General features: G+C 40.0%; 1 protein-coding gene across 4 annotated transcripts in view; it reads left to right on the top strand.

Moving 5' to 3' along the window:
• Positions 1–22,117, top strand: part of LOC126284042 (uncharacterized) — a 146,434-nt gene that overhangs the window by 85,386 nt on the left and 38,931 nt on the right. For all 4 annotated transcript variants that reach the window (XM_049982617.1, XM_049982619.1, XM_049982620.1 and 1 more), the window contains exons 7-8: positions 8,507–8,666; positions 8,833–8,895. In XM_049982617.1, the coding sequence (XP_049838574.1) occupies positions 8,507–8,666; positions 8,833–8,895 (223 nt within the window). The remainder of the gene's footprint in view (positions 1–8,506; positions 8,667–8,832; positions 8,896–22,117) is intronic.

Here is a 22,117-nt window from a genome sequence, read left to right as displayed (position 1 = left end):
ATCAGTGCACACTCCGCTGCAGAGTGAAAATTTCATTCTGGAAACATCTCCCAGGCTGTGGCTAAGCCATGTCTCTGCAGTATCCTTTCTTTCAGGAGTGCTAGTTCTGCAAGGTTCGCAGGAGAGCTTCTGTAAAGTTTGGAAGGTAGGAGACGAGGTACTGGCAGAAGTAAAGCTGTGAGTACCGGGCGTGAGTCGTGCTTCGGCAGCTCAGTTGGTAGAGCACTTGCCCGCGAAAGGCAAAGGTCCCGAGTTCGAGTCTCGGTCGGGCACACAGTTTTAATCTGCTAGGAAGTTTCATTCAGTCAGATCTTTGTATGATTTCACGGTGGTGCAAAGATTGGCATCTTGCTTCAAATGTTCAGAAATGTAAAATAGTGCCCTTCACAAAGTGAAAAAAAGAAAGTAGTATCCTATGACTATAATATCAGTGTGTCACAGTTGGAATCGGCCAACTCGGACAAATACCTGGTTGTCATACTTTTGTAGGGATATAAAACAGAGTGATCACATAGCCTCGGTCATGTGTAAAGTGGGTAGTAGACTTTGGCTTATTGGTAGAATACTGGGGAAGTGCAATCAGTCTTCAAAGAAAATTGCTTACAGGTCACTCGTACAACCCATCCAGGAATATTGCTCAATTGTGTGGGGCCTGTACCACAAAGGACTAACAGGTGATATTGAATGTATACGGAGAAGGGCAGCATGATTTGTGACAGGTTTGTTTGATCTGTGGGAGGGTGTCAGAGAGATAAGGAACTGAGTTGGAAGACTGTTGAAGATGACTCTATGAATATATTATAATTCATTAGATATAATTATATAATTCACTACATATCACTCACACAGGAATCATGAGAATAGGATTAGAATAGTTACTGTATAGTTATTGTTTTCTCTCAAATAATTTAATTTATAATCATTAAAGAAGAAATTTATGCAGAGTGAAATTACCCTCTTTTCCTCACATCTGTTCTTTTTCGGCAGAATACATAATTGGGTAACTAACACAGACTATATTGCCTGCAAAATAAAATAAATTGTATACTGTAAATCTTTCTCTAGTATTTAGCCAGTTGTATATCACTACAAAAATTGACAAGTTTATTGTTAATGTGGTGATTGCAAAACTTTTGAACGTTTGTTGGCTACATTCGAAAGAAGTTACGTGTTCAGTAGCTACATACAAAGTCAGATGTTGACTGTAGTAATTAGTGTTCAAAGAAAAATTTAAAGGCATTTTATAGTTATTTATGAGGGGTGTTAAAAATGTAAGGTGACTTTTCAAATTGCGCAGGCAGCCTATGTTCAATTATCGAACTTTTTTTATGTTGGTACAAGTCTCGAACATATGTTCACAGTTTCAAGTGCACAGCATATTTCGTTTGTTTTTGACATATGGAAAGGTTAGATGTGTTTTAGTGTGCTCGGTGATTTTCGATTATTATAAAAATGAGCAAATAATTTGCATCAAATTTTGTAAAAAAATGGAATCAAGTGCTCTAAAACACTTGAAATGTTGACAGTTGCATATGGTAAGTGTGCTCTAAGTAAAAAAAAATGTTTACAAATGGTACAAGCTCTTTCAAGATGGCCGAGAAGATGCCAATGATGAAACTCGCTCTGGTCACCCCAGCACATCAACAACAGATAATAACGTCGAAGCTGCGAAAAAAAATTGTTTTGGAAAATTGTCGAATTACCATAAGAGAAGTTGCTGTGGATGTTGGCATATCGGAATGGAAAAACAATTCATGACTTTTGCATCATGACAATGCACTTGCTCATTCGTCATTGCCTGTGAGAGACTTTTTGGCCAAAAACAACACAACAATCATGCCTCACCAACCATATTCACTGGATTTGGCCACCTGCAACTTTTTCGTGTTCACAAAACTGATGAGACCTATGAAAGGACAAAGATTTTCAATGATCAAGGAAATAAAAACTGGGTCGCTGGAAGTACTCAAGACTGTACCAAAAACTGCTTATGAGAAGTGCTTAGAGGATTGGAAGAAGTGTTGGCACAAGTGTATTGTATCTTAGGGGGAGTACTTTGAAGGAGACAACATGAACATTGATGACTAAATAAATATTTTTTCCTAAAAATAAAAAGTCACCTTACTTTTTGAACACACCACATACATGGATTACTGATATAATCTCCATCATACACTTCACAGTAACTGGATTGTATAAATTACAGTCACATTGTTACAAGGAAAGGATTGTTTAGATTATGCATTACCACTGAAGTCTTCCCCCAAACCCCATGAAAAATAAAATAAACTGTAAATGTTATCTCATGTGCATACACGTCAAGATAATGACTAATCAGCAGTATTGAAAAACGATCACTACACACATAAATAATGGCAGGAGTAAAGGTAACCAATCTACATATAGCAAAGGTATCGAATATTTGAGAAGTCCATAAAAACAACTTAAAGTGAAACTTCCTGACAGATTGGAACTGTGTTCCGGACCGAGAATTGAACCCGGGGCCTCTACCTTTTGCAGGCAAGTGCTCTACTAACTGAGCTATCCAAAATTCAGAATGTCACTAAGTTTTCAGACGGTGTCTTTCCTTAGAGCTACTTAAAAGGAACATTCACATATACATGGTGTTTCATAATTCCTATTACGGACTTCTAGGGATTGTAGAGGGGACTTAGTAGGTAAAGGTTTGATAAGGAACCCTCGCCCAGAAATGTACCATTCATTTATAAAATAAATTTAAAGATGAGATCACTTTCAAATCTGTTGCTTCATGGTATGCACACAGGCTGAGAAGGGGACCATTTTGTCACCTGACGTAACGTACCGTGTGCTTACAATCAATGTGTCAGCATTCTGCTCCTTTGTCAGTCCATCATTGAGCAGCAAGGATGACTGAGACAGTGTGGGATGGTGGAATGCATGTTTGAAGAGTACAAAGAGGTGCTGATAGTTTACAATGAAGCAGGATATATTGGTAGGGCTGTACAGCAGAAGTATGTTTTCTCAGTCTCTGCAGTGCATCATATACCACATTTGTTCAACTACAACACCAGCTGGGTGAAACTGGTACGTTCGCAACTAGAAGAATCGACTGTGGTGCTCCACGGATCTGCTGCACTCTTGGCATTGTAGCAACATTCTCTTGTCACATTGAAGACAACGATGACTAGTACTATAGAAACATTGCCTGTGCCGTGGACATGCCCTGTGCAAGCATCTAGTGTCTTCTGAATGATTGGCATTCCAATTCCGACCTAACAAAATGTGCAACCATTAACTCTGCGTTAGCTTGGCTCGCAAGTTTACGTGAAATTTGGAGGTGTTTTAAGTAGTTAGGCTAGTCTACATATACTAAAGCCGTATATCTACTGCCAAGTGTCGTATTATACATCACATACTGAGAACCAATTACACGGAATCGCACATAAAATGGAAAATCGCCGAACAACGCGCAGTGCAGCCAACGGCCAGGCCAGCGACAGCGCAGGCGTGGAGTCTACACTGGGAGTTGCGGCCACTTCGCCCGGCATTTCTGACATTGCCGCACTCGTGAAGGCTGAGGTGAGTGCCGCGCTGCGGGCTAAGGAGACGCTCGGGCTCGTTGTTCAAACCATCACTGATGCCGTCACTGCAGCAGTGATGGACAAAATACAGAAAATTCTGGAGGCGAATGCGAGCGAGATCCGTGCACTGGACGCATCGTTAAAAGCAAGTGAGGAGAAAGCATGACTGCTCGAACCGAAATTTATTGAGAAGACGGACGAGCTCGAACAAAATCAGAGACGCAATAATCTCAGACTGTTCGGCATTCCAGAGAGAAGCAGAGAGAACACAGATGAAAAAGTGATAAACCTTGTCCAAGAAAAGCTAGGCGTGCAGGTGACTTCGAGTGACTTTGACAGAAGTCATAGAGTGGGTCGTAGGTCGCCAGGTTCTACAAAACCAAGACCTATAATAGTGAAATTTGTGTCCTATAGGAAAAGATCTGAAATCTTCAGAGCAAAGAAGAATCTCGCGAAGTCAGGTCTGACAGTATGCGAGGATCTGACATCTAAACGACTAAACATTTTGAAGAGAGCGATTTCGAAATTTGGGCTACAGAACGTTTCTCCACATAACTATTTTAATCTATATTTGTTCTCTCATGTAATTTTGTTAATTATTACATAAGGTAGTCTCACTTCCATCTTTAATTAGCAACCCACCATCATACTTTAGTTGTTATCCTCATAAGTGCAATTAATATCACACCCTACCGTTTCGTGCAGATTACCCCCGTTGTGTTTAGTGAAATTCCTTCCCTTGCCGGCCCACGGCTACTTCCAGAACCGTTGCAGACCTTGCTGACCTTGGCCGCAGTTCAAGTTGCATCCCACTCCTTCCCCCTCTCGGCCGCTCTCCCTGCTCAGAACAGAGAGGACACTCCCTCACCCCCTTTCCTTCACACGCCTTCCGCATTCCTCATGACAGACCCTCTTGTCACCACTAACCGCAACCCGCAAACATCTGTCGGCAGTCTCCTCGGGAAATCAACACCCGAACGCACCAAGCTGCATATTGCACATGCAAATGTCCAATCTCTGCCAGTTCACTTCGACGAGTTCAAATATATATTTCAGACTACTGATATACACGTAATACTTTTGTCAGAGACTTGGCTGAAACCAAGTATTCCTACAACTTCCGTAAACCTAGATGGCTATATCTTCCTCAGGCACGACAGATGCAACAGACGAGGGGGCGAGGCAGGGGCGTACATACGCTCTGATTTGTCACCTACTGTACTACACACATCTGACAACAATGTAGATAAACAAGAGGAATATATGTTCATAGAGATCAAATTCCTTAACAGAAAGCGCCTAATATGTGTCCTTTACAAACCTCCTAAAGTAGGCGGGTTCGCCTGCTTCGAAACTGCCCTCTCTAGTCTCGAATCGTCATATGAACATGTAATTATAGCAGGTGACACTAACATTAATTTTCTGTGCAATAGTCCTTCCACTGGGAAATTTAACAGGATGCTTTCTTCCTCAAATACGACACTACTTCAGCTGGCACCTACTCATCACACGACTACCAGTCACACTTTCATAGATATAACCGCAACGAAATCTCCAAACAGAATAATCCGCACCTCTCAAATATCTGCACCTGGCATGTCTGCCCATGACATCATTTTCATGACGTATTCACTAGAATGTCCTAGAAAAAAACAAAAACTGTCTACATACCGAGACTTCAAACACATTAATTTGCCTGAAATTGAAACTGAGGCACAAGGAATAGTTTGGGGGATGACCTCTACTCCCCTCATGGACATAAACGACAAACTCCAAGATTTCACTACCAAAATTACTAAACTATATGACAAATACGCTCCAATAAAGACCAGAAAATTAAAAAGGAAACCTGCACCGTGGAAGACTGATGAACTAAAACAGCTCGTGAAACTCAGAGATGCTGCACATCGAGCATACAAGATACACCATACACCTGAAAATCACATTGCATACAAGCAGAAGCGAAAAAAGTCAGTCAAGCGGTGAGAAACGCTAAGCTCAGGCATGCCCGTACTTTAGCTGACAATAGATGTAGACCAGCTATCCTGTGGAAAAATCTCTGTAGTCTCGGTTTAGGCAAAATAAAAGTTGCAGAAAATCCCATGGTCCCAGCTGAAGAACTAAACCGATTCTTCACATTACCTGCAATCACAATTGAATCATTGATTACTTCATGGGGATGAACGACTCTAGCAAAGAAAAATTCTATCTAAGGCATATCACTTGCAATACTGTCAAGAAAGCCATAATGCGGTTTAGATCAGCATCTACTGGACATGATGGCATCACTATCCAGATGGTAAAACTTATTATTGATCTACTAGTGCCCTCTATAACAGACATTTTCAACTTCTCATTAATCACAAGTGTTTTCCCTGAGGCCTGGAAACTGGGACAAATTAAGCCACTGCCTAAAAATGACATCGCCACAGCACCCTCTGACTATCGCTCCATCTGCCTTCTTCCTGCACTATCAAAGGCCCTAGAATATATAGTCCATGACAAGCTCACCAACTACCTAACTACTAACAACCTACTAGACGAATACCAATCAGGTTTCCGTAAACATCGAAGCACAACATCTGCACTAATAAAGGTGACAGGTGACCTGAAACTTGCCGTGGACAGACAAGAAACGACTATCATTTGCTTCTGAGATTTCAGCAAAGCATTTGATACTGTCGACTTCGACATCTTACTAGCCAAACTTAGCGGTCTAAATTTCTCACCAAGTGCAGTGCAATGGTTTCGCTCATACATGATGTCTCATCAGCAACGCGTCCTGTCCGGGAATATAAAATCACAATGGCGGCAGGTAGTGTCAGGCGTTTCCCAAGGCTCAGTACTAGGTCCCATACTCTTCTCTCTATATGTCAATGATGTGTCATCGGTTCTGACTTATTGCAAATATCATATGTATGCCGATGACTTTCAGTTGTATCTAAGTGCAAAACCAAACAATCTTAAGAAAGCTATTGAAAACTTCAATACTGATCTCGATGCACTATCAAAATGGGCACAGGACATAGGATTAAAACTAAACCCATCTAAAACCCAAGTCGTACTTGTTGGTCACTCTAAGCTCATTTGCCCAAAACATGGGGAATCCGTACCATCACTTATCCTAAATGGAACAAATATTAACTTATCTCCCTCAGCAAAGAGTTTGAGAGTAATAATAGATGAAAATCTAAATTGGACAGAGCATGTAACTGCAGTGTGCAAAAAAGCATCAGCATCCCTTCATGTCCTACAAAAATATAAAAAACTCTTCCCTTTCGAACTGAAAAAGAAATTAGTACAAACGCTTATACTCCCAGTCATTGATTACAGCGATATTATCCTGCAAGGCCTTTCTCAGGAAAACTCGCGACATCTGGAACTGGTCATGAATGCCTGCGTCCGATATACCTGTGACATTTGATTTTTTGATCACATTTCACCAGCATATGCAAAATTGTCCTGGCTGCGTGCAGACAAACACAGAGATTTCCATACACTCTGTCTCATCTACTGCCTTATAAATATACACTGTCCCTCATATCTCTCCTCGTCCTTAAAGCTTATGTCTGAACAACATGACAGAAACACACGTTCCCATCATAATAAAATCCTCTCTGTTCCAGTGCATCGCTCAGTCACCTTCTCCAAGTCCTTTACAGTAGCGGGAACCCGACTCTGGAATAACCTCCCTCAGTATGTTAGAGAACTTAAAACCATGTCCAGCTTCAAAAAACAGTTAATGACGTATCTACTTAAGCAACAGTAATGCTTTCCTTTGTACACGAATGCACTTCACCTTATTACTTCCCTCCTTCCCCCTCCTTAAGTCTCCCTCCCCCAAAACTCGCTGTATTAGTAAACATCTACTTTACACACCAAGATATTAATGTACATCTGCACAAATCTTCATTACTATTGCCCATTTTTCTCATGTTTATCATTATTATTTAATTTTTTTATTGTTACTATTATTACTTTTATCATAATTTGTATGTATAGCACCTGTTGTAAAAATACTGCCAGTACTTACTTTATTAGGTCTTAGTCATTATTCTTTATTCATAGTGTGACTAGAGTATTCTAATTTTCTTATTTAAAGTATTGTCATGATGTAACTCTGACGTGTGAAATGCTGCATGTGTGAAACACTGGTTCAATGTAAGAGAGGATCTGATGGCCCTAATCTGATCAGGTTAAATAAATAAATAAATAAAATATTCTCCACTGTGACACGCCAATTTCAGGACACAGTTTCTACATAACCGACTTTGCCCAGTACATTCTTTTATGGATCAAGCTCACTTCACCAGGGAGGCTGTTTTGAACTGCCAAAACAGCCACATTTGGGATGACAAGAATTGTAATGCCACACATTCACATGGTTATGAGCAAGAGATCGGTATCAGTGTATGGGCCAGTATCATTGACGGTCATCTTATTCGTCCCTACAGTCTTCCGTACCATATGACAGATCCTAGATACTTGATATTCCAGCAAGAGGTACTGGTAGAGTTTGTGGAAGATCTCTGGCAATGATTGCACAATGGTTCAGAAACCGCATTAAACTGTAGGCCCGATTAGAAGTGGCTGGTGAGTTATTTTAAAGGTAAGAATATGGCAGTGGTATACCACCCTCAATAGAACCAAGTATAGTAAAGTAATAGAGTTTTCAAACCAACATTTAGGTCAGGGACAGCTTCCATTTTATGATTTGTATAGAGATTGTAAATCTTATTTCCATCTTTATTCAGGTAAAATCTGTCTGAAATTTAGTGGCATTGGGGTGAAGCGTGCTTAGTCTCATATTAAGAAAACAAAATATGTTTATCAGCATATTACTGTTTGGTGTATTTCTTCAATATGATACCTTTCTTCTATGTGTAATTTCAGATAATTTGTAGCTTTAGCAGCTTTTCTGATCAATATGTTTGTGTGTTCAGGTATGCATTTATTAGGTACAACACAGTTGACGAGGCAATAGAAGCCTACAAAAGCACACACAATCTTGTTCTCGATTCGAGAAGCATCATTGTCAGGTTTAGGAGACAACGAGGACCCGTGGGTCTACCAGGTGAAAGTCGGCCACCGAAACCTCCAAAGGTGAGATACCATTGTTTGGTTTACAGTGAATAGGGGCTTCCATATATTGCTATGTATAGTGTGGTGTGCTTTGCTTAAATGTTGCCTTATTTGTGTACATCGTACGGAAGGGGAGAGTGTGTAGCTACTGGTAGCATTCTAAAATACATTCATTTATTTGTCCTAGGCTCAAAAGGAAGCAGCAAAAACACAAAAGGGGAAGAAAGAGAAACCTGTTAAACCTAAAGAAGTAAGTACAACAGATAATATGTAGTTTTTTGGAACTTTTAATATGTTTTCCAGCATCTTATTTGTACAGGTTTCTAATTTTCTTTAATAGTGCACTTTGTACTTCCTGCAATTGGTCTCTAAACAGAATGGTCCTGCACTTGCCCCTTCTTTCTTCTCAGCCTCAGTTTAAATTGTTTTGGGCATTTTTTGTCTCCTAATTATGAGACCTCTTTTTTTTTTGCCTTTTAGATTTAACCTTTATTCAACACCCGAACCCCTGTTGTGCAGTGTTTTTGAGTTTATCTGTTATTACTCTTTACTGATAATTTCTTGCCACAGGTAATGTATCATGCTATCTACTTCATTATTGCGACTGATGCATCAAACACACTGGGAATCTTCTATATGTTGTGTGTATGAATTAATGTTTCAAACTGGCACAGTTGAAATCACAACCACTATGAGTATAAGCAAAAATGTGTGAATAAACTTGGCTCTGCATATAAACTGTTAGTGACATAATTTTCAATTTGCTGTTACCAGCGCCCACTGACTTCGCCCACTGATTTCATTTTGTGTAAAACTAATCTTAGCTGGGAATATGGGCTTGCTTAACAAAAGTTAGACAAATTTTGGTAGAAGTATAGTTGCTTTTAATAAACAAGTAGTATGAGAGCTAGTTGTAAAGTTTTAATTACCACTTTAAGAATAATAATGTTAACATAACTAACCCTTTGACTGCTACAAATGTGGTCTCTACATTGGCTTTGTTGTTGCCATATCACTCACTAATGCTGCTGCTGCTGCCTGTTCCGAGAGACGATGTTGTGGTCATTATGAAATATGTAACTCCCAATTTTAAAGAATTATTCAATGGAAAAATTAAGATTTTTGCATGCCTTACAACCTGATACCTTCTCTCAATAAAGGGCTAAATTTCTTTTTGTTGTTTGTCGTAGTTACTGTGCTAGGTCAAATGAAATTTTAAAGAATTTCTGCAGGTAAAAATGCATTGCATGAGCTCTGTGTGCGCTTGATTTTAGCTTGTATATTAATGTGTGTGAAATGTAAATACACATACAAACAATCTACACATAATACTTTACATTTTATTCATTTATGTCTAAGTTAATGTATTACATTATACTATATCACATGGTGTTCTTTAAAACCTGTTAAATACATCTGACAGTGGAAAATCTAGGAAGCTGTATAGTTACAGTTGCCTGAGACTGCAATCGCGCGTGTGCACGTGTGTGTGTGTGTGTGTGTGTGTGTGTGTGTGTGTGTGTGTGTGTGTGTATCTATTGTTGACGAAGTGCGTAATGGCTGAAAGCTTTTATTGTGAGAGTCTTTTTGTTGTGCCTAGCTGCGACTCAGCATCTCCGCTGTATGATGAGTAGCAACTTTCCTTCAAATATCATTAAATACATCTGAGGTGATTTTGAACGATTGGGACAATAGGTCACAGTTTTCTACATTTTCTTTGCTCCTCGGCATTTGGTATCTTGTACCTTCTTCTGATAACGTAGGTTGCACATCCTTTGCATAGGTAGGCTTCCCCTGCTAATTCTTACAAATCGCTTAACTATGGGACAGTTCCTTTGTTTTATGTGTATTACTGTCATGCATAGCATTTCAGCAGACAACAGTTTGGTAATGAGGTGTTCATGAAATTTTTTGATTTCTGTTTATGTATTTGTGGCCCCCTCATACACAAAGTGTCCATTTACACTACTGGCCATTAAAATTGCTACACCAAGAAGAGATGCAGCTGATAAATGGCTATACATAGGACAAATATATTATACTAGAACTGACATGTGATAACATTTTCAAGCAATTTGGGTGCATAGATCCTGAGGAATCAGTATCCAGAACAACCACCTCTATCCGTAATAACGGCCTTGATACGCCTGGGCATTGAGTCAAACAGAGCTTGGATGGCGTGTACAGGTACAGCTGCCCATGCAGCTTCGACACGATACCACAGTTCATCAAGGGTAGTGACTGGCTTATTGTGACGAGTCAGTTGCTCGGCCACCTATGACCAGACGTTTTCAGTTGGTGAGAGATCTGGAGAATGTGCTGGCCAAGGCAGCAGTCAAACATTTTCTGTACCCAGAAAGGCCCTTAGAGGACCTGCAACATGCGGTCGTGCATTATCCTGTTGAAATGTAGGGTTTCGCAGGTATCGAATGAAGGGTAGAGCCACGGGTCGTAACATGTATGAAATGTAATGTCCACTGTTGAAAGTGCCGTCAATGCAAACAAGAGGTGACCGGGACGTGTAACCAATGGCACCCCATACTATCATGCTGGGTGATACGCCAGTATGGCAATGCTGAATACATGCTTCCAATGTGTGTTCACCACGTTGTCACCAAACATGGATGCGACCATCATGATGCTGTAAACAGAACCTGGATTCATCCAAAAAATGGCATTTTGCCATTCGTGCACGCGGGTTCGTCGTTGAGTAAACCATCGCAGGCGCTCCTGTCTGTGATGCAGCGTCAAGGGTAACCGCAGCCATGGTCTCCGAGCAGATAGTCCATGCTGCTGCAAACCTCATCGAACTGTTCGTGCAGATGGTTATTGTCTTGCAAACCACCCCATCTGTTGACTCAGGGATCGAGACGTGTCTGCACGATCCATTACAGCCATGCGGATAAGGTGCCTGTCATCTCGACTGCTAGTGATACGAGGCCGTTGGGATCCAGCACGGAGTTCTGTATTACCCTCCTGAACCCACTGATTTCTATATTGTGCTAACAGTCATTGGATCTCGACTAACGCAAGCAGCAATGTTACGATACGTTAAACTGCAATCGCGATAGGCTACAATCCTACGTTTATCAAAGTTGGAAACGTGATGGTACGCATTTCTCCTCCTTACACGAGGCATCACGACGACGTTTCACCAGGCAACGCCAGTCAGCTGTTGTTTGTGTATGAGAAATCGGTTGGAAACTTTCCTCATGTCAGCACCTTGTGTGAATGCTCCGAAAAGCTAATCATTTGCATATCACAGCATCTTCTTCCTGTCGCTTAAATTTCGCATCTGTAGCACGTCATTTTCATGGTGTAGCAATTTTAATGGCGAGTAGTGTAGTATACGTGTTCCAAAAAGAAAATGTAGTGCTAATTTCCACCACTTAATATCCTTCTGTATCATTGTGCGATATGAGACCATCTGGTTGCTTGTGCTGATGCCAGTTTTGCCAATATTATAAGCTAGAATTACCAAAGTTTTTTGTTTCGGAGGATGACCAGGATGCATAAAATTTAAGCTTGATATCATAATAGGCACATGTTTGTTGATTTCATCGCAACATTGCAAACATCCCTTCATTTTCATTACACACTGCTGTCATCTTCACTTGCTATCATTTCACCTCTGTTCAGTGGGTACGACATTAAAAAATGTGGAGTAAATTTTTTGTTGTACTGTACAGTTCTAGTGACCTGTGTTTTGAATTGTAGACATTCAATTGCTAATTCATAGCGTGTGTAAAAGTTGTTGACAAACAGAGTTCGTCCTTCATTTAGCAATTTAGCTGCAAGTTCAATGCAGACATTTTCGTCTATGCCAATTTCCTTTCTTCTGCTGGTATCTCACCCAGAATATACTTTTGCAGATGATGTATACCATTCAGTGGAACACAGTTCGAAAATTTTTTATACTATACTTGTATGTGATTTTGTTGGTGTGTCTTGTCATCCCCTCCAAGGAACCTCCTAATCATACTCACGTAGTGAAAAGCCTTTTTGACAGTTGTATGTCAGTATGTTTAGGAGGAGTAAAACTTTTCCAAGTCTGCTACTCTCATCTGTCTTTTTGTTGTTTGTGAAATGCGATTTCACCAACAGTAATTCAAAAAGATTTCTGTGCAGAAATGGAAAGTTGTAAATAGGATTCGTTGACCAACATCTAACAAGTAATGTCTGTACTAGACCCATCCAAATCATGAGCCCAATTAAATTTGTAATTTCTTCATACGTGGTAGGTTTCCATTTATTCAGTCAACCATGTTCAGTCATTTCGTGTTGATGCAGTTTCTGCCCTGCATAACGTCATTCCGTGTTGATGCAGTTTTTGCCCTACATATCGGTTTGCCTCTGTGACTAAAGGCCTCATCCCTTTGTTGTCTAAGAATAAGAAAAGCGCTGCACATGCATTTTTATCAGATGGCAAATCCATCACAAGCCCACATTTTCCAGTGAATGGAAATGGGTATTTCTTGTTAGCAAATTTATTCGACTGGATGTTGTGCAATGAATCAACAGAACTCAATTCCTCTTCTTCGTCTGCAGCGAGCTCTTCCAATATATGATCAAGGTCTTCACTCACATATGATTCCACTGTATCGGGATCTGAACTTGGTGGACTTCTATTTATCACTTTTTGTCTAAAATGCACTTCTTCATCATTACTACTGTTCTCACTGTCAGTTATTCTTTCACATTGTCCAAGGAATATTTTGAGGATACAGAAGTCACTAACATGAGTCTCAAACGCAATTCGCTTTTTGACTCTATGACAGATTTAGGATAGCTGCAGTGATATCACAGGCGGTCCTTTTGCTGAAGTGCTTGTCACTTTCCCATTTTTGGAACTAAAAACTTCATTCTTTGTAATAAATTGAAGGCTCTGTGGCATTAGATCACTGGCAACGCACGGACATACTCGAGTCACAATGTTGTTATTTCCACTCATCGTTCCGTTTGGATTCTGCAATCTGACAGTCGGATTTGGGACTCAGGTGAAACACGACCAAATTGCACTGAGCGACGAATGTGTCAAAACTGAGAGCTGGATATCATCTCACTTTGTTCTTGAGTTGTCGGTTTTTATATTGGATGGATGGTTGTGCACAATATGCACATGAATAGTATGGTCAGAACAATTGTCGCATTTCATAATAGGTTCAAGATATCAAAACGAGGTTTGTTGCAAATAATAGCACACAAAGAGTCACGTATGTCGTACGACAATACTCGAAATTTTTATATTCACTGAGATACAGAAGTAACGTGCCCATATCGGTGGGAGGGTCAGCGGAACAGGATGTGTAAGCACAGGGGCTGCACTTAAAAACATCCTCAACACCTGCACCTGGTAAGTAGCAAATGTGACGAGTTAACTTGTCCACAGCAGTCAGAGGTTTAATTTTTGTTTGTTTGCTGATACATGCCTGCAGTCTTGGTACACACTCCCCTCCACCACAGAATTGTAGGAGGCCACCAGAGACGCCAAAACAATGAGGCATAGCAATTAATATAGTGCGGTATTGGACAGTAATTTATTTACAGCAGCAGCAGAAATGTAGCAGCCTTGTCAGGCTGGCCCCAATGGATAGATAAGTTATTTTTATTGGCCTTACGCAGCGGCAGCATTTCTGATGCTGCTGGAAACGAATTGCTGCCCAGTACCCCACTTTACCAATTGGCTACATCTCTTTGTTTTGGCTCATCTGGTGCCCACCTACAGTACTTCAGTGGTGGGGATTTCAGTGTGTAGCACATTGGCAGAAGTGCCTGCAAATATGCAAAAATTTATTACATATTGTATTTTTTCGAGATGATACTTACAACTTTATGACTATCCCTCCTATTGCGACATGTTATGATTACTGTACAAGTTCAAAGTGTTGGCCATGCAGTTCTGTACTCATCCCCACGTTGAGGTTTGAATTTCTTCAATTGTGTTTGTAGAGGTGCTGTACACACAACATTTAACATCGTCCAGATGCAAAAGTCCATAGTTTTCACAGCAAATAATCTTACAAACCATCACAACAGATCTGCTGTGACTTGTGCATTATTGACACACTATGTATGAATTGCTAGGTGAGCAATTTTTCGCATTGAAAGTGTTGTTGAGAGTACTAGTTGACCATTTTATTGTTCCATCAGGGTATATACATTCCAGCACAACTGGGAAATCCGGGAATTTTTTCATTCAGGAAAAAACAGGGAAAAAGCCAGAATTTTTTTTAGAATTCTGGAATTCTTGTTTTTTTTATTTATTTATTTATTTATTTATTTATTTATTTTTTAAGTCTTCAATTAAATCTTTATACTTTTGACTGATATGAACGGATAAACAGCAAAATGTGTCAAAGGGTTTAGGATGAATACTATGGAATACTTCACAACAGTAAACTGCTGACAATGAGCATGATGTCACAACTGTTTACATTAAGTTCATTTGAGCAGTTTCCAGCAGGCTCACATGCTTGCACAGTTGAATTGCGTATGAGCAGTACCTATTGTCACTTTTGGCTACTTGTGCGTAGCTGGTAGCTGTATCAGCAGTAGTAACAAGCAGCCAGATGCTACCCGGAAAAATTATTCTGGCGCGCCGAAGCTGCCCGATTCGCGTATGCACAGAGTAGTCTGGATTGTAATGGGGAGGGGTTTAGTCTCCACATGTTCCGTGTTTACGTTTAGTGATTTTGTTGTTTCCTCCTCATTTACAGTTCTCACTTCAGATGAAAACAAAACGGGTTTCTGTGGCTGGGAGCTGTCAAGTGAATTGACATACATTCATGTAATTGTTGTTGTTGTTGTTGTCTTCAGTCCTGAGACTGGTTTGATGCAGCTCTCCATGCTACTCTATCCTGTGCAAGCTGCTTCATCTCCCAGTACCTACTACAACCTACATCCTTCTGAATCTGCTTAGTGTACTCATCTCTCGGTCTCCCTCTACGATTTTTACCCTCCACACTGCCCTCCAATGCTAAATTTGTGATCCCTTGATGCCTCAAAACAAGTCCTACCAACCGATCCCTTCTTCTAGTCAAGTTGTGCCACAAACTTCTCTTCTCCCCAATCCTATTCAATACCTCCTCTTTAGTTACGTGATCTATCCACCTTATCTTCAGTATTCTTCTGTAGCACCACATTTCGAAAGCTTCTATTCTCTTCTTGTCCAAACTAGTTATCGTCCATGTTTCACTTCCATACATGGCTACACTCAAAACAAATATTTTCAGAAATGACTTCCTGACACTTAAATCTATATTCGATGTTAACAAATTTCTCTTCTTCAGAAACACTTTCCTTGCCATTGCCAGTCTACATTTTATATCCTCTCTACTTCGACCATCATCAGTTATTTTACTTCCTAAATAGCAAAACTCCTTTACTACTTTAAGTGTCTCATTTCCTAATCTAATTCCCTCAGTATCACCCGATTTAATTTGACTACATTCCATTATCCTCATTTTGCTTTTGTTGATGTTCATCTTATATCCTCCTTTCAAGACACTGTCCATTCCGTTCAACTGCTCTTCCAAGTCCTTTGCCGTCTCTGACAGAATTACAATGTCATCGGCGAACCTCAAAGTTTTTACTTCGTCTCCATGAATTTTAATACCTACTCCAAATTTTTCTTTTGTTTCCTTTACTGCTTGCTCAATATACAGATTGAATAACATCGGGGAGAGGCTACAACCCTGTCTCACTCCTTTCCCAACCACTGCTTCCCTTTCATGCCCCTCGACTCTTATGACTGCCATCTGGTTTCTGTACAAATTGTAAATAGCCTTTCGCTCCCTGTATTTTACCCCTGCCACCTTTAAGGTTTGCCTTTTCTTAATCTTTCTTCTAAGATAAGTCGTATGGTCAGTATTGCCTCACGTGTTCCAACATTTCGACGGAATCCAAACTGATCCTCCCCGAGGTCCGCATCTACCAGTTTTTCCATTCGTCTGTAAAGAATTCGCGTTAGTATTTTGCAGCTGTGACTTATTAAACTGATAGTTCGGTAATTTTCACATCTGTCAGCACCTGCTTTCTTTGGGATTGGAATTATTATAATCTTCTTGAAGTCTGAGGGTATTTCGCCTGTCTCATACATCTTGCTCACCAGATGGTAGAGTTTTGTCAGGACTGGCCCTCCCAAGGCCGTCAGTAGTTCTAATGGAATGTTGTCTACTCCGGGGGCCTTGTTTCGACTCAGGTCTATCGGTGCTATGTCAAACTCTTCACGCAGTATCGTATCTCCCATTTCGTTTTCATCTACATCCTCTTCCATTTCCATAATATTGTCCTCAAGTACATCACTCTTGTATAAACCTTCTATATACTCCTTCCACCTTTCTGCCTTCCCTTCTTTGCTTAGAACTGGGTTGCCATCTGAGCTCTTGATATTCATACACGTGGTTCTCTTCTCTCCAAAGGTCTCTTTAATTTTCCTGTAGGCAGTATCTATCTTACCCCTAGTGAGATAAGCTTCTACATCCTTACATTTGTCCTCTAGCCATCCCTGCTTAGCCATTTTGCACTTCCTGTCGATCTCATTTTTGAGACGTTTGTATTCCTTTTTGCCTGCTTCATTTACTACATTTTTATATTTTCTCCTTTCATCAATTAAATTCAATATTTCTTCTGTTACCCAAGGATTTCTAGCAGCCCTCGTCTTTTTACCTACTTTATCCTCTGCTGCCCTCACTACTTCATCCCTCAGAGCCACCCATTCTTCTTCTACTGTATTTCTTTCCCCTATTCCTGTCAATTGTTCCCTTATGCTCTCCCTGAAACTCTGTACAACCTCTGGTTCTTTCAGTTTATCCAGGTCCCATCTCCTTAATTTCCCACATTTTTGCAGTTTCTTCAGTTTTAATCTACAGGTCATAACCAATAGATTGTGGTCAGAGTCCACATCTGCCCCTGGAAATGTCTTACAATTTAAAACCTGGTTCCTAAATCTCTGTCTTACCATTATATAATCTATCTTTTAGTGTCTCCAGGGTTCTTCCACGTATACAACCTTCTTTCATGATTCTTAAACCAAGTGTTACCTATGATTAAGTTGTGCTCTGTACAAAATTCTACTAGGCGGCTTCCTCTTTCATTTCTTAGCCCCAATCCATATTCCCCTACTATGTTTCCTTCTCTCCCTTTTCCTACACTCGAATTCCAGTCACCCATGACTATTAAATTTTCGTCTCCCTTCACTATCTGAATAATTTCTTTTATTTCATCGTACATTTCTTCAATTTCTTCGTCATCTGTAGAGCTAGTTGGCATATAAACTTGTACTACTGTAGTAGGTGTGGGCTTCGTATCTATCTTGGCCACAATAATGCGTTCACTATGCTGTTTGTAGTAGCTTACCCGCATTCCTATTTTCCTATTCATTATTAAACATACTCCTGCATTACCCCTATTTGATTTTGTGTTTATAACCCTGTAGTCACCTGACCAGAAGTCTTGTTCCTCCTGCCACCGAACTTCACTAATTCCCACTATATCTAACTTTAACCTATCCATTTCCCTTTTTAAATTTTCTAACCTACCTGCCCGATTAAGGGATCTGACATTCCACGCTCCGATCCGTAGAACGCCAGTTTTCTTTCTCCTGATAATTATGCAATGCAAGGCTAAAATACGTCGCTAGTTTCAGTCTTCTGATTTTATTTTATGTTTCTGGCAGTCAAGCATCAATCGCTTTGCAGAACAATGAAGTTATTTTTGTCACTTTGCGAAATAAATGTGGCTTCTCTCCTGTTTGGCCCTTTCCATCGGCATGACTACCACCAAATTATCAGTTAGGATGAATAGGGTGTATGCAGGCAACATGCAATTTCGTGTTGCAGAGCATGCTGCACATGACAATCATGACCTCGGCACCTGTTTCACAACACTCGGCACCTGGATCCTTTCCCCAGACACCAGTTTCTCAGAACTCCGCAGGTGGGAACTAGCACTACAACATGTCCTTGGTAGAGGTGGGCAAACTTGTTCATCCTTGGGAACTAGTTCACTGGTGATCTCTCTTTTATGGAAACCATTCTTTTTTACTCATTCACCATTCATATGTGCATGGTACATGGTTCTTATGAAAAATTGAAAATTAGTAGCATATGTGACTGAAGGTGGAAGGCACCAAGAGGGGGCACTTGTTTCCACTCTGGAGTACAGAGTTTTTATTCATTACAGAATTCTCACACATCTATAGAAGTAATTTTTGTGATTCTGCAAAACTTCTCGTTTAGCCAACTGTAGCATTATGTGGCCGATCGCAGTGAAATAATATGAGGTGTCACATGAAAAACCGTCTCCAAGTACAGACCGCTCGCCAATAATGCATTATTTGTTGACCGCTACGAGCAAAATAGATAAATGTGTAATAATTAGGCAGTAAAGAAATAAGCTAGTGCAACCAACAACTTCAAAACAATAGATGATGAGTGGTGGGTGTCAATGAGCAGTCTAGTACTCGGAGCTGATTTTTCGTGCACCACCCTGTACCACTGAAATAATATTGTAGAAGTTATCATATTCTCTTTACAAAATGTGACAGCAGACAGTCGATTATGGAGCGCGGGCTTCATTCGGTTGTAAGTCGGTCTGCCTTCCATAACAATGAACATACTGTTTTACCTTGGATAAAAAAGAAGACAGAAAATGGCCACTCATGTATTCCGTACCGACTTCCTTTGCATGTATAATAACAAAACAACTTGCCTATTTATAAGTATGTCTTCTGCTGTTTATCGAAATAGCGAAGTAAGCTGATATGCCCTTTTGTTACCTGAAAATATGTATGTATTACATACCACGTAATTTTTATGTGATTTACACAATTATAAAATAAATTTTAATGACTGGTCATGGATGTTGAATAGAATATGAAAAGAACCAGAATTCCAGAGTTCAAAAAATGTTTGAAACAGATCTAGAATGGGCGTGTGCAGTGGACAAAATGAACAACTCGATACTGAATGAACTGGGAGCTGTCGGCAGTGGAACTGTGAGTTGCTACGGAAAGAAGGCTGATTTCGGCCGACGGAGACAGAGACAGACGGGAACGGGACTGAGGCTGGAACGAGACTGGCTGATGCGCTGTTGCAGGAATGAGACCGACCGTTTCCCGTTCTGAGAAACTAAAAGTAGAAAGCCGTGACCGAAGTGAACTATGAAAGACTGTTCCTTAGAACTCATTCCTCGCTCCTGTTCATCTTGGTGAACCGTTCCTTTGGACCCATTCGTTTGCGAGCGACCCACCTCTAGTCCCAGGTTCTCGCCACCCACCTGGCCTTAATTTATGTTGATTTCTTCTGTCCCAGCATTTCTTCACTGTAACTACTCTTTCTTCACTCTATTTTAGTTTTCTACATCTTTTATCGTCTTACCCATCCGTTTTTCGCTGCCCCCCTCCTACCTTTGTACGTGCAGTGCACTTAGCTTTTCACTTGTATGAACTATTGCATGATGTTTAAGCAGTAATCAATGTCTTTCATATTACCCTGTCTTCCTCCTGTAAGCTGTTAGGTTTTCAAATCTCATCCAATGCATTCCCCAACACTCAATCTTTCCTTCTCATCCCATGTAGCAAGTCTCCCCTGACACACGATTCTGGGTGACTTTCCCAAAATCTACTCCTTTTCCAAACCTCTCCAGTCCTTTTCCTTCACTCCTCTTCCTTCCCCATCAGACCTTCTGCCTGAAAAAGGAGCAACCAGCTCCCAAAGCTTGCCTAATTACAACTGTCTTTTGTGCGTGTGTTCTGCCACCACCTGGTGAGTAGATTTTTTTATCCATCCAATTAAATTATTATGTCAAAAATTGATTGTTTTCCTTGCATATTGTCATTGTAGCTACCCACACACAGTAACACCTGTTTTCTGGTGCTCTGCTGAAATGAATCTATTTCTAACAGGTTGTGGGAAAATATTATGAATGGTGGTTTGAAAAGAGTTACTTTAAAAGCAGATTTTCTTTTACACAAGATGATATGTTACGTTTGAATTGGACAAGGAAAAAAAATCCTGGATTTTTCCCGGTTGTCGCGGTTAAAAATACACTTTTATCCAGGTGACAATACACTTTTTCCATGTTAGGTGAAAGAATACTTTCTCTCAGAACCATAAAATTTAGAAACCCTTTGAATGGTTAAGGTTTTATACACCGGCGTAGAACTTCCCGGCACTTCAGAGAAAGAACACTCCCCTCCTCCCAATAAAAAAAAAGACCTGTTTTGGAAAGATGTTTCTTGTGCAGCAGCTTGTACACTGCATATTTTTGTATCACAAAACTATATATATTTGAATTCCTTAGTTTCCAAAGCATTCAAATTGAGACTGTGATGCGTTTTAGTAAGCCAGTCATAGCTGATGTCACATGATCTTGCCAGGCGATGATAGCAGATCTTCAGAGCAAACGACACGTGACGTAATCAGCCAATAGTAACCAACATCACTGCTATTCAGTAGTGTGCACACATAAATATGAAAAGTTAATGGTTTGAATTAATACACATGGTGTAGCTACAAGAAAAGCTTCACATATAATATTGGTCTTTTTTGCACATGTTATACTTTAATATACATCACACAAATGTGCCAGTAAATTTTAAAATAAAACACAAACGTCTAGGCACGAATTTTGCTAAGTGGTTGGCCGTCACAGTGTTAAGCTTTAAATGAGAATCCAACGCTCCGTGATTTAAGAAATTCAAAGCACATTTGCACATGTAACATAATTCATCTTATGTAAAATGAAATTCATTTTGAAAGTAACACTTTTTAACCACCATTCGCAGTATTTTTCCGCTACCTGTTCGAATTTGTTTCAGCAGCCGGAAAATGGTGTTATGGCACGTGCGCAGCTACGATGACATAGGAAGCCCACATGTTCATGCCTATATAGCATTAAGAGATCTTACATTACATCGTAAATGAAACAGAACATCAGAGGGTACTTCAAGAACATTAGAATTTCGTAAACCAGACTAAAATGCATAATTTAGCAGAAAGTCCACATTTGTATGTCTAGATTCACAAAGAAATAGGCCCCAACCTGATGTTAAGCTTTTCAGGTGGTTTTCGGGCTGCAAATTTTCTTGGAGTACAAGTATCTAATGTTTGGTTCTTTATTGTGACATAACGTCATATGTGCCAGGGGATAAAAAGGGGCACTTGTAATTCAACAAACAGTTGACACTAGCCAGTACTATGGAATAAAATGCTTCGTTTCAAATAAATTGACTGCCTCTGTGGAAAAGAATAATAAAAGCCAAATTTCTTTAGCAAATCAACAAGAATAATTTCAGTATTCTGCAAGCCAATTAATGCTTGACAGCCAAAAACCTGAAATTAAAATAAAATGAGGAAACTAAAACTAATAACATTTCAGTCTTTCATAATTATATGACTATTTTAATTCACTTGCTAGCTCTCAGCCACAGAAATTCGTTTTGTTTTCATTTGACGTATGTGTTTTAAACG

This window comes from Schistocerca gregaria, chromosome 8 (assembly GCF_023897955.1).
Source record: "Schistocerca gregaria isolate iqSchGreg1 chromosome 8, iqSchGreg1.2, whole genome shotgun sequence".
NCBI lineage: Eukaryota > Metazoa > Arthropoda > Insecta > Orthoptera > Acrididae > Schistocerca > Schistocerca gregaria.
Note: the sequence above shows the minus strand (reverse complement) of the source record. Positions and strands in the feature narration are given on the sequence as shown.